Source organism: Fonsecaea nubica (assembly GCF_001646965.1).
Source record: "Fonsecaea nubica strain CBS 269.64 chromosome Unknown Scaff76, whole genome shotgun sequence".
Taxonomy (NCBI): Eukaryota; Fungi; Ascomycota; class Eurotiomycetes; order Chaetothyriales; family Herpotrichiellaceae; genus Fonsecaea; species Fonsecaea nubica.
Window position 1 is genome coordinate 12,777 of NW_019173749.1, and position 13,667 is coordinate 26,443.

General features: G+C 52.3%; 3 protein-coding genes across 3 annotated transcripts; 1 reads left to right on the forward strand and 2 right to left on the reverse strand.

Annotated features, from left to right (window-relative positions):
* Positions 1-50: 50 nt before the first annotated feature.
* AYO20_08891 (hypothetical protein) lies at positions 51-2,193 on the forward strand (the record flags this gene model as incomplete). The annotated part of the gene is made up of 4 exons (XM_022647164.1): positions 51-57; positions 120-500; positions 566-636; positions 706-2,193. 4 exons carry the CDS (start codon positions 51-53, stop codon positions 2,191-2,193), a joined length of 1,947 nt encoding a protein of 648 aa, XP_022496822.1.
* A 633-nt stretch (positions 2,194-2,826) lies between these two features.
* On the reverse strand, positions 2,827-7,342 carry AYO20_08892 (hypothetical protein; the record flags this gene model as incomplete). The annotated part of the gene is made up of 3 exons (XM_022647165.1): positions 2,827-5,115; positions 6,106-7,194; positions 7,286-7,342. 3 exons carry the CDS (start codon positions 7,340-7,342, stop codon positions 2,827-2,829), a joined length of 3,435 nt encoding a protein of 1,144 aa, XP_022496823.1.
* Positions 7,343-8,217: 875 nt separating this feature from the next.
* AYO20_08893 (hypothetical protein) lies at positions 8,218-9,275 on the reverse strand (the record flags this gene model as incomplete). The annotated part of the gene is made up of 3 exons (XM_022647166.1): positions 8,218-8,795; positions 8,857-8,934; positions 8,993-9,275. 3 exons carry the CDS (start codon positions 9,273-9,275, stop codon positions 8,218-8,220), a joined length of 939 nt encoding a protein of 312 aa, XP_022496824.1.
* Between the last annotated feature and the right edge of the window lie 4,392 nt (positions 9,276-13,667).

The following is a 13,667-nucleotide window of genomic DNA, read 5'->3' on the forward strand; positions in this document are numbered from 1 at the left end:
ACGAGGGATAGACTTCCTTTACCGGCGGCGAGGATGCCCAGCCGGCTGAAATGAATGGTAAAGACTCCCAGCTGAAGAATAGTTCGCAAGGTCGGGATGTACCTGACCGAGATATCCAGACCATGAATCCGTCCCCAGCACCCCATCGAGGACAAGTCTTGAGGACGACGACCATTCGGGCGATCGCCCACTGTTAGCAAAGGCAGAAGCTACCGAGGACAGTGTCCAAGCACGGGACTTCTACCAGCATGGAAGTGCGAGCCAGTTACCCTTGCGCCAGGAGTGGCATGCCGATGAAGAGGCAGAAGAAAATAGAAGGCTCGAACAAGCTGCCTCGAAGTATTCCCAGTTTGAACACAACTTGACCGTACGAGAAGCTCTCAAAGCCTACCCCATGGCCGTGTTCTGGTCCCTGGCGGTCAGCACCTGCGTGATCATGGAAGGCTTTGACAGCGTTCTTGTACCTAATTTTTATGCCTATCCTACCTTTCAACGGAAATGTGCGTCTCGATTTCCCCCTTTTCCTCACTTATATGGGCTACCTTATGCTAAGTGTTTGTTGCAGATGGTGAATTCGTTGGAGTTACCGAGCAGACGAAGTCCGGCTATCAGCTCAGTGCAACTTGGATGGCCGCGGTAAGTCTTCATGCACCTCAGTCGTGCTTAGAATGTGAGGCTGCAGTGCAAACTGACTACAAAGTATAGATTGGAACGGCCTCAGGCGTCGGCGCTGTCCTCGGAACCATATTGAACGGCTATCTTGTCGACCGACTTGGCCAGAAACGAGTGCTCATCGGCTCCCTGTGCGTTCTGTCTTGTCTCATCTTCATGACTTTCTTTGCCCCCAACATAGTGGTCCTGATGATCGGGCAATTCTTGTGTGGTTTTCCATGGGGTATCTTCGCGACGGTTGCACCATCTTACTCCAGCGAAGTGCTGCCCATGGCGCTCCGGGCCTACCTCTCGAGTTTCACCAACATGAGCTTCATCATTGGACAAATCATATGTGCGATCGTGTTACGGATCTTTCTGGAAAGGGACGACGAGTGGGGATTCCGAATCCCTTTTGGTTGTCAATGGATATGGCCGGCTTTCCTCATACCTCTGTTGTCGTTCGCACCAGAATCACCGTGGTATCTCGTCCGAAAGGGGCGTCTCGAGGATGCAGAGAAATCGCTCCGACGCCTTCAGTCACGCACAGCCAAGATCGACCCCAAAGATACGCTCGCGGACATCGTCCGCACAAATAACCTGGAACAGTCGTTGCAAATCGGCACATCCTACGTCGACTGCTTCCGCGGATTCGAACTCCGACGCACCGAGATCGCATGCATGTGTTTTGCCGGACAAAACTTCTCTGGGCTGTCCTTTGGCTATAATGCGACATACTTTTACGAACAGGTTGGCCTCAGTGCCGAGATGACGTACACGCTGAGTCTCTTCGGCACTGGTTTGGCACTGCTCGCGACGCTGGCGAACTGGTTCTTCGTCATGCCCTACTTCGGCCGTCGAAGAATCTACACGACTTCGATGCTAGTCATGGCACTCATTCTCTATGTCATTGGCGTCTTGAATATCTGGTCCTCCCTCGTCTTCATTGCATTCACGCAAGCCCTGCTCACCCTGGTCTGGACCATCGTCTTCCAGCTTTCAGTTGGACAATTAGGATGGTCCCTCCCCGGAGAAGTCTCCTCTACGCGCCTTCGGACCAAGACGATATGTCTCGCCCGCAACGCTTATTACCTCGTCGGCTTCATAGGAGGGGTGGTCCAGCCGTACATGATGAACCCGCAGGCACTGAACTGGAGCGGCTACACGGGTTTGTTCTGGGGCACCACGGCCATTCTGACGTGGGTGTGGGCGTGGTACAGGTTACCGGAGACGAAGGACCGGACTTACGAAGAGCTGGATATCTTGTTCGCCAAGAGGATCGACGCGCGGGACTTTGAGTCGACCAACGTCCGCGCACTAGACGAGAACGAGATGCAACAATTCAGGAGGAAAGCAGGGGCCGATACACAAAGTGGCGAAGAAAGTCCAGGAGGATGGGATACCGTGGATGAACGTGTGCGCCTGACTATCAATGCCGGTGAGACTGACGAGAGCGGCACAGGTGCCAGTACTTCCCGTCGCGCAGTCGCCGATGATGAAGAGAGGCTGTTGTCGCGGACCGCGACCGACCCTGAAACCTGAACGGGATGACGAGGGGAGGTAATTAAATCAATATCATCATCCGCACTGGGCGTTTCGGTAAGGGAAAGGAAGGAGACACGGACCTATCTATCTAATTCACTTGGAATCTAGAAGGACAATGCATGGGGGGTATGTCTCCTTCGATTTCTCGAGTCTCTGGCAAGACAAACATCGAATTCTAGGACACAGAGAGAAATAGAGAGGCAGAATTGATCGACAGCCCTTTTCAAGCTGGGCCTTTTTCTTCTTCCCTCAACCCCCCCAAAATATGTTTCATTCTTGTCTCGATACAAGTATGCCGTTGGTCTTGGGGTTTGTCTGGCTTGGCTGTCGCTCTAGTGTACAGGTTGACACATAGATAGGTATAGACATGGATATATTTAGAGATATGACCTAGACTAGACAGTCACAGTTGCTTGATGAACTGGATTGGACGGGACGGGACGGGTGATGAGGATAGTACATAAACTCCGATGTCCATGGGTATCGTTGGTAGAATACATCGAACAATGGTGACAGAAAGCCCCTCTATATCCTGGATGACATATGGATGCGCATATCCTCCAATAGCCCATCGGTGACTGTGCAGGCGCTTGCTAGCTTTCCTAGTTCTCACACACCTTTCAACCGTGCTCAGCTCGTCGTCTTTGCTGGGATGGCCTTCATAGGGTCGTTGTCCAGCCTCTTCACCAAGTCCAACGCTGCCTTCACAAACACAGGCAGATCCGGCTGTGCAAAGGTTGGGGGACTCAGCAATGGTCGCTCTGCTAGGCGAAGCTCTTGTCTCGTACCAGCCGCGCCGGTGTATGTGACGTGGTCCAAGCAAAACCTTGCTGTTGACATGGAAGTACGCTTAGACGTGGGTTTGGGATTGGTCTTGGTCTTGGGAATTTGGGAGGCTGACTCCACTGAGAAGAGCCGTGAATCAACGTCAACAACATCAACTGATCGGAGAATATATTCCTGTTTCTTCTCGATAGTACCGGCAGGGCTCTTTGCGCCTTTTGTTTTTCCACCGCTGCGAGTTTCCTGCCGTGCATCTAGAAGGGCGGCCTGCTGAGGATGTTTACGTGCCTCTTGCAAACCAAGAGGTACCTGCAAAGTGACAAATGGTCGAAACACCCAATCCGAAGAACCGTGTCCTTGCGCATTACCGATATAGACACGCAGGGCATTCATGAACGCTTGCACGACATCAGTTTCGGAAGATCCAGGGTAGGCGAGGTCCTGCTTGAGTTGCTGCGTGAGCCGGACGTCCATACGAGTGTGTGGACACAGCACTGTCAAATGTTTTTCCTGGTGTATGGCTGACACCCGGACGACCTTGAGTCGAGGACGCTGACCGCCCACAGCTTCACCTGCCGTGACGATTATTTCGAAAGTCGGCAAATCGGTCGAGGTTAGAACAGGCGAGAGTTCGAGGCGCAGGATGGCACGCGCATGTTGGTCTATATCGTTCGCAGGGTTTGATGGCGGATCAATCCATGGTTCCATAAGTGCGAGATGCTGTGGCAAAAAGGGCCCTCCTCCCACAAAATATCTTCCCTGCTTCTGTGAATCGACCGCAACGTGCTGAGCAGCGCCACCGTTGGCAGCCTGCAGTACCTCTTTGGTCAAAGCTTGCCCAAATTTGGCTGTCACATCATGGTAAAGTTCTTGCCGATTACCCTCACTGCCAACTTTAGCGAAGGGGTCGGACGTACCCCAGAGACCCTGCAGAATTGGTGTAAGAGCAGCCTCCTTGCGGGAACCAGCATTGCCAGTCGGCGGACTTGGGGAGATAGACACCAGTCTCAGCCATTGAGCGTGATGCAATAGCGCAGGAAATTCAGACGGAGTAGGGAATGGTTGGTAGGCAATTGCCGACGTAACCTTTCGTGGCCAGATGACTGACTCTCCCGAAGTAGTCCCCGTTGGCACAGAAAGTAAAATCTCGCGACGGGCCTGGTCAGCGCCGCGCTGGTTCCCGAGGTGGACGATTCTGATGTATTGCTCGTCCATGCCAATGTTCAACCCTGGGTATTTCCGTTGAATCGATTTCAGGTACGCAGTCAAATACTCCCTGGTAGCAGGATCCTGGTACATGTCCCGGTGGGTGTCATGTAGTGGTATAACAATCTGTCCCAGATTTTTTACATAGCGAGAGATTCTCTGCAGGGCTTGCTGAGCGTTGGATCTGGATCCTGTGGCTCTAATCTTGTATTGAGACGGATAGACATCAAGTTGGACATCCAGCTCCTCGGCAATCTTCTTCAATGGCTGACTCGGATGCATCAGGAGGTGGTCGAACTTGACAGGCTCGTGCAGGGTGATGACCATCTTCGACTGTTTGCCAGTAGAAACAGGCTCGTCCTGAACCGGCGTTGTAAAGCCCCAGACTTCTTCGACCAAGTATTTGATGATTTCCCTCTTGTTGTATTTCTCGAGATCGTCGGTGACGGAGAGGTTGCCTTTGCGCAAGCGAATATACTTTGTCAACTGCTGTTTCTGGAACCCAGTGTGCAGCTGCCTCTTCAGGGTTGTCCACTCGTGTTTTTCCAGCTGCCCGCGCATCTTGCCCACGAGAGAGCGAACGTGTTCGATGTTCTCTGCCAACTTCGGTCCACTCAAGGGGGCACTCTCCGAGTTGATGGACTCCTCCAATGTGCTGCCCAGCATTTTGCCCGTTCCTTCATCCTTGGGGACTTCGGGTATTCGTCGATCGCGTGTAGGTAGTAGCAACACCTCCGCAGGCGTACCTAGGGAATTGACCCCAAGTTGCGCGGTGGGTTTGGGTTTCCATTTTCGAAAATTGTGACGTCGAAAGTTGGGCCGAGGGGGCGTCGTTGGTTGGGATTTTAAATCACTTCCAGGGTGAGGAGGAGGAGGATGCGTGTGGTCTTCGTCGACTTCTTCGTGAGGTAACTGGTGTGCCGCTACACCCTGCCATCGTCGTTGCACACGACTGCAGATAGATTCTGCAGTCCCCAGCGGATTGAGGCTGGCCCTGGCTAGATTTCTCTGGCACCGCAGGCAGACATGAACCCGGTTGGTGGCACGTGCTAACATATATGTCGTGCATGAAATGCCACGACTATGGCGTTTTGTTCAAGGGAGAGAATGGCCACGCGCTTTGGTTGTTCACTCCGTTGAAAGCACGTACGCAGTTGACGAATTCCCCATAAATTGGAAAAGTGTCGCCCAGAGTAAAGATGGCATAACTACTCGGAATAGCTGCCTATCTAAGAAACATTTCAACTGTTCAAGTTACACCTGCCAGTATCAAAATCCTTGCCCGATTGGACCGAGTCGTTGTAAACGGTCTTCTGAACCACCACTGCCGCAGTCGTGGACTCGCAGATTCTGGATAAGGACTCGGTCAATCGCACACCACATTCGAGATATGGCACAACGCTCCACGCTGTACCACAAGCTATGCGGAAATACAGTGTCTTCTATTGCTAACATGATGTACACTGTGATCAGAATGATGCTAGACATGGGCCGACATCTCGAGCTTTGGTAATATATACGTAGATGACAACGTCCAATGCCGATAGCAAGCTTCGTAAAGCACTTTGATGACTGGTCTTCTTTTACCTTCCCTTTATGAATAAGCGTCCTCGGTAAGGCCGACAGCAAAATTTGTACTGAGAATACCGGTTTGGTCGTCCAACAAAACCGTTATTCCGGCTTCTGTGGCTGTTAGAAACACAGGTGATATCACGCCTGACGAGGCCTTCTCCTCCCCATCCGGGGCGAGCTTTGAGTGGCTTTCGTCTCTTCCCAAAGTGGAGAAGGACCGATGCGAGCAGGTCTGACGGGAGAGCAGGCGGAAGACCCGTCTTGCCTCAAGCATCGGTGAGTGGTGAATGGTGAGTGGGACATAATATATATTTGCGCGTAAATTCTTCAAGTGATTCATCACCTTACTCCGATTTCCCAGCTCCGTAAATCATCCCGGAGATCAAACTCGGTGAACTCGTGGTATTCTGATCGATCACGCCGGCGATGTTCCTGCTGGCTCGCATGGACTTGCTGCTCGATGCTTGCTCGGCCACTGACGGCACCCGCGGCAGTTGTTTGTAGAGTGGGAGAATCTCGACTTGATCCGCGCCGGTGCCCCTGGCCTTGGCTGATTCCGCTGGCAAATACCTGGGGTGTCAAGAATTGGCGTGGAGTGACAGGTCTCCTGGGCTCATCGCTTGAACTGCTGCCGTTCTCTTCACGCAGACCAAGCCTAGTGTTCTGTGGATGTTGCTGCTGCTGCTCCCGTTGTTGCTGTTGTTGATTGCTAGCCTTGCTACTGGACGACTGTGGTCGTACTCCGCCGTCTCCTCCCGCAAACAGGTTCTCAACCAATTTATCCGGGGGTAGTTCCCCAGATTGACATGCCCACGTCGCTGCCAGCGTTCGTCGATAAATATCCTGGGCTTCTGACAATTCTCTCGTCTTGCTGGTGATGCTAGGGATGTCGTCTCCTTCGCCGGCCTCTGTGGTCAAGACCCCCGCGATGCCACCGACCACCATCGCTGACCTCAGTGGAGGTGCAATGAAATTAGAGTCGCCCTCAGTCTGCCTCATTCGGATCCCAATTTTCAGCGTGCTGTTGACCTTGCTGTCCTGTAGGAGATATCTTCTCGTGATGCTTCCATCATCGGCTTCATCTTGCGGATCGCGGTCTGCGGGCGGTAGATCCGGTAGTCGAGTGTATTCGGCCAGGTTGAGTTTCACATTGCCCAGATGTACGCGACCACCTCTTCCGCCTTCATGGAATTCTTGGAGAACTTCAAAGTGGATGTCGCACTCCTGGAGCATGCCCGTCTTGTCGATGGTCAGACGCACCGGTATTTCCTTCCAATAATCCCATGTTGCCTTGTGTTCTTCAATCGGGGCCTTATCGGTTCGCCCGCGGTGCTCCGCGGCGTTGGAAGAGGAGAGGTGCCATCTCACACAAGCGGTGCCATAGATCAAGGGGATGTTGGTCAAGTCGATGATGCGCAGGATGAGGTCGAATTTGGGCTACAAGAATTAGCCTCGCAGTCATTAGCTGTTGCGGAGAGGGGCTTCAGGAAGGTGGAAAGTGGCGCAAGCCGACGCATGACATACATACCTTGCGATTCTTGGGGACTGAGAATGCCAGGTTGATCAGCGCTTGCTTTCGCAGCATGTTCCTCGCAGCGTGGAGGAGAATTCCCCAACCATCATCACCATCGCCTTGGATCAGAAAGAAAAAAGAAGGAACTCACCAAAGGCCTGCATGGTCGAGGAAGAGCACGGAACGTCACCTTCTTTTCTTCACATGAGTTAGCGAACAAAGCAAACGCGTCCCCAGGTGTTCTTAGTGGGTTCCTTCCATTTCCGGCCGCAATTCTCTTGTGTTTGGTTCGCTGGTTCGAAGACGGCCGTGGAATTGCGTAGGCGATAGAGATGTGAGCATGGGGACGGAACAAGCTTGTTGAGAAGCGTGTGGAAACTGGTGCGAAGCGAGGGGCCGAGAGCGCGAGGGGGGTTTGGATGATGCAACCGACCAACCGATATGGCCGGACCGTTCGGACGAAACGAGTCTCCCGAGAACTTCCATCGCAATAATCCAATATCAATGCGCTCTTTGAGGTTGCAGCGATCAGCGCATGTCTAGCCTTCAGCCGGTCCTATACTTCTATCTTCCAGACCATCACACTGGACCCGGTTGACTAAGGAGGGTCCGCCATCATCCAAGACGCGGTTATGGCGTCCTCTGGCAGCAACTGGGATTGACCAGACCTCCACCCTTTGAAGGCCAAAATCGGCGATACAAAGCTTCCAACTCTGAACTTTCTGCAACGGATGTCACGGTCCGTGATGTTTGAGAACACCAAAATTGCTCGTAGCTAGACTCCAAGCCGAGAAGACTAGCCACTTGGCCCCCTCGCCTCGAGCATCTGTCTATCTATTCTATATCTAGCGCCCCTCCATGTGCCGGTAAGAAACCAGTATTGAACCCAGTCTTAGTAATATAGACAACGAATTGAGAATATCCCGTCCCTGCAACGTGCTAAATCTCTAAAATTTGTGCACTTCTTCCTTGGTATACCCCAACTCTCCGAGGATGCCACCCAGGCTACCCTGAGTCCATCCAAAGCCACCTTTAGCGCCAGCCACAGCTTCAATCATGGCAGGAGGCCCACTGACGAGAACCTTGACATTCCGTTCGTTCATCTTGTGAGGCATCACCTGGTTCAAGACGGTCTTGTTCACGTAGCCTTGGTGGTAGAGACCCTCGTTTTCAGGGGTGGTCTTGCTGATGGTGTAGGTCCTCGTGAAACGGTCAGGGAATTGCTTCGCCAGTTCATCGAATTCAGGTTTTAGCAGAATGTCCTCCTCAGTGTTGTTTGCATAAACTAGGGCGATCTTGGTCTTGTCCTCGGGATTGTTGAGAATGGCCCGGGTCAATTGGTAGATCGGAGTGATACCAGACCCTCCAGCGATGAAGGTCATAGCGGAGTATTGATTCGGCTTGTAGTCGAATTCGTGAAGAGGTTTGAACAGCATCGAATCACCAGGCTTCAAAGAGTGCATTTTGCCGGACCCCTTGCCGTTAGGATACTTCTTGACCATGAACGTGACATATCCAGGTTGGTCTTGTACATTATATAATCAGCTCCACGCCCATTTACACCATGGACAGATCCGAAAACTTACCGTTGGCGCTGACAGGGGTATATGGTCGGAAGACTGGGACCCAGGCACCCTCAGGCGTATGTCTAGTCAAGAGAGATGCTGAAGAAAAGGTTAGACAATCCTGGCTCTCGAAAAGTGGACAGCAGATCACACGTACTGACTGGGGGGACCCCGGTGATTGAGGAATCGTCAGGCAGAGCAAAAGTCAGTTTTTTGACATTGTGATTGACCATTTCAGCCTTTTCGAGCTTGAGCTCTGTGAAACCCTTCCATTCCATTTTCTTCAGTGCTGCCTTGGCATCTGAGGGAGGAGATTCGGCATGAACGGTGTTAAATCGGAAGAAGGTCGTGTTCCAGTAATGACATGCTGTATAGCCCGCTGTAGCTCCCACCGTTGCTGCACCGGCAACCCTGAGTGAAGAACGGAAATATCCTGACATATTGATCCTGATTGACTTGGTTGCTGATAAACACACGAAAACGAACAAAGAAAGTGTCCAGGAGATTATTCGAACAAGCTGTTCCTAGTTGGAAAAAGAGCTATAACACCTGTCCGGGTCGCGGTGGTAATTGCCCCTGAGTTGGAGAAAAGTCCACCAAGTCGAAGAATGAAGTACCTGAAACCCCAACACTGCAAAGAAGCGAGATAACCGCAACAAGGACAAAGACAACGGCCCAGAGGAAATCGATTATGTCGAAATTCGGTAGGAGGGAGAAAGATAGGATGTTGACCAAGTTGTTCAATTATTTTTTAGGTGGTGAAAAAGGGAAAGCTCCATCCGACCTTCGACTCAGCACATATCGGGGGCCGGTCAGGCAAACCCCGACGCTCAGACCTGATTGGGTAAAAATCCGCACGTGCGGGATCATAATTCCCCGAACAGTTCGACTGTTTGACCAAAAGGGCAGAGCAAGTCGGCCCTACGGATCTATAAATATCCTCTGCCTGTTGCTTGGCGCCCTACCTTCAGCCTTGGGTCCTTTGCCCCTTTTCCCTTCGTCCCTTTTGTCCGCACAAAAGCTACCAAGGTGTATCGCTGGCGAGGCTGCCCTGGAAAAAGGGGAGATGGGAGGAAGTCCTTTTCAGGAAGCCCCCAGGTCAACTCGCGTGGGAAAAGCATCCCCAGAAATGACTCCATGCTTGTGTTAGCGGCTCACAGCCTATTCTACTGCTCCCGCTTCGATTTCACTTGGTTCGTCATGTGTCGTGTTCCTTTCATTGACCAGAGCTTCCAATGCAATCATAGTCTCCTTTGGGCCTATGAAGGCCTCGTGTCTGTAGCCGATTGCACAGGTGCTTCTCTTTTCATTGTGTTCAGATGGGTGCACTCTGCAGGCATGTCAAACAACAAACACTGGGCCGTCGTAAAGGTACCTGTGGATAAGCAGCGATCAGAGACTGTCGAGCAGTGGTATCCGACTTCACCAGGTCCATGATAAATTTAACGGAATGTTCGTTTCCATTCTTTGCCCAAATATTGTGTCAGTTCTCTCAAGCGAGGGCAATGAACTTATTCTGGTCCCAGAACTGCAAAGCCTGTAGCACAGACAACATCTGGGTCAAATTATCTGGCACTGGAAAGTACCTCCCATGACGTCTTTCGACGGTTGTCCCCATTGTTGCAAACACAAGCAGGACCGGATCACGCCGCATTCATCATACCTGGAGTGTACAGTGGGAATGTAGTGCAAACGTCCTGGAAGATCCACATTGCGGGCATTCGCCATCAACTGTATTCTGCCGAAGCCGTCTTGTGCGACCAAGCAGGGGATTTGTGGTGAATCCTGACCGCCGAAGGTGCCGGATACGTTGCCCGCTCGTGGCAATCGACACCACACTCAGTAACTCATATGTCATTTCCGATGTCAGCGACCAGACGATGTTGCTTGCTGCATCGTTGTTTGCGCCAGCCGCGGGTACAGTTCTGCGATAGTCCTCCACCTGTGTGCGCACTCATGGATGCCATTGGGAACTTTTGTTGAAGGTGGAAAGTGAGTAATCTCAGCTGACAATGCAACCAACAACTCAAAGGGTGAGATGAGACAAGGTGATCACTGTGCCAAGTACGGAGACCACCAGCGACCAAATTCACTCGGAGGACACGACATCCTGTTCGACTTCGAAGTCTGGACACATCATAGGGTTGGAAAAGACCTGGACCAGCCAAGGCCCCCAAGACTGGACAATTCAGTGTTGAGCTGAAGCAGGCATACGAAGTCACAGTCTGAGGAAAGCCGAGAAACAGTCGGTCAGACAAAGCCACCTGCAGACACGAAGCAAGGATCGCTGGTCGCAGTCTGGTCACTTCTAAGATGGTTAGTCGCTTGGAGATGTGCACAACAGGTATGCATGGACACACCGACAAGAAAAGATCCTCAACTCGAAGTTGCGGCGGTCCCGCACCTTGCGTGCTGTGTATCGTCATCCCCATCGCTGCTGCCCGATGTTTTTTCCTTGCTCTTTCGTTGAAAGATGGTAAAAGCGAAGATGATCTCACATGATCGGCAACACAAAGGGTGGCGAAGTGCAGGCAAAAGTACCTGCGTACCCGTACCTTTTGAGCCTCGGGAAAACAAGTAGTGAATGCACGTGATCGGATATGCCGATGAGGCGTGAGGCGCAACATGAGGCTGTGCAGGCCATGCATGCAGGCAGGCAACGCAGGCAATGTTTCCATCATTTCTCTCTGCACATGCACGTGCACAGCCACAAGACCTTGGTCGGGCACCCACATCCCAGCTAGACAGGGGCCAGCCTGTTTCCAACCTCGCTTTCCCCGGTGGTCGATCTCATTCGCATCTTGCCTCTCGATTTTTCCTACTCCTCTCTCTTTCTGTTTTTGGAACAGCACCGTCGTCACCGTCTGAGATCCCTGGACTGAAACCTGCAGCTTGTCGATCTACTCCTAGAAACTAATGTCGGCGGCTGCTGCGACAAACTTGTACCTTGCGTCTCCGGACTATCGTCCCGCTCAGTGTTCATAATCGTCCGAGTTGGTGGGCACGACTTCAGTGGCTGTCACATGATGCTACCTCAAGGCCACAGGTAGCTTAACAGTCTGTGGAACCAATAGGAAATCATAGCAGGGATGTTGAGATAAAGTGCCACACCATTGTCCATGATCATCAGCCAATACATTTGCAGAAGTGCCTTCCGACGAGGATCACCTCAGCTGTCCTCCGCCCGCTAACTCGGGCGGATTGGCAACCACACAACATCTTATGTCAATGACTGGTTGTGCATTCTTTGCCTTCCGCCAGTCATCAATTTCACCCGAGCCCAGCCAGCACGATTTCTGAACTTTGTCCGCTGGGCGAGATTCTGGCCCTGCGCCTAGATCCCTTCGTTTGGTCCTGGAGGCCGCAACCCCCAGAGGCGAATCCCCAGAGGTCGGATTTGTGAGGTGGTGAAACGAGGGTCATCGTACCACGAACTCGGGTCTACAAATCGCATCGACGGGGGGCCAAAGACTCCTGATCTCTTGAGACAACCGCTCCAGGCCCGGCATACGTAAAGCTTTTGGAGTTGCGGTGCATGTGCCTAAGAGTTTACCAACAGCGATACAGCAAAGGTCACTCCTCCCCCAAGTCTCTGACGATGCCACCAACATGCTACGTGAAGGTGCGCCATCAGGGACTCAGGAGTCTGGTCTACCTGGACCGTGATTGAACAACCCTGGAAATTTGAAGACCCCTCAGGTGGCCGTACTCGTAACTGCTGATCAGGTCCCTCTTGCAGAAAGGAAAAAGTGCCTCGCATTTACGAAGGAGGCCGGACGCCAGGGTTTGGGACGGGATGGGATGGCAATCTGGAGATAATGTAGGTGGCTTCGGAACAGTTCAAGTTCAAGTAGTCTTCTAGAAGGGGAGACCATCTCGAAGTCCGCTTCCTCACGGGGAGAGCCGTGTCAACGGTAGAGTTACGAGGGTTGGCCGCCAGTGAATTGGATATATTGGCGGTTTGCGGCTTGCTGATCCAGACGCCATTTGCCAGGGTCAGTACCAGGACCAGGAAGCTGGATACGAGCGAAAGTTGGGAGACATTTGGGGGGAGGCGTAGGGCGAGGCCAGGATCAATCTCCGTACACGTGTATTCATACATATTTGACAAAGCCTTGATCAAACTTGATATTGGCAATCAATGCTGGTGCGCTTAAGTGAGCCAGGTTGATTTCAAGCAAGATGGCCGTGGTAAGCAGGCCACCAGTTACATGACGAGGATGGGTAAAGCTGGGTGAGAGGAGCGTCTGATCTTGCATATGCAGCTAATTCCAACACTGTCTTTTGTGTCATTGTTTTTTCTTGCCCAGCTCGGAAGAGGGGCCCGGGAAGGGGGCGAGAAGAGGGTGGGAGAACAGGCTGAGCTGGAACATTTGCGAGACTTTTGACGATGACGAATGGCCTGCGGACAGGGCTCAGACACCAACTTGTACCGTCGACACTCAGCAGGGAACGAAAGTAGGTCGAACGTGCAGTAGCGTGAACGCAAGGTGCAGGTTAGGGTCAGGTTCAGATCCCAGGTTCTTCGCTCAAGTCTGCAGTGCAAGTAACTGCACACTCGGAGGTGCAGGCTCGGGATCAGAAGGAAGGGAGGGGGGCCATCCGTAACCGGGACGCCGTGCAATGCAGCAATGCAGCACTGTGGCCCTGTGGCCCTGTAGCCAGCAAGTAGTATTCGTGCGTGAGTTGAGATGGATTGTGTGGGTTTGGTGTGGGTTTTGCTATGATGGGAAAAGAGGCGAAAAGGGAATCTTCAAGGGAAAAGGTGGAAAAGTGGGCTTTGGGAGGGGAGCAGCCGGGATGCGAATGGTAATGGGGACAAAAATGGGGAA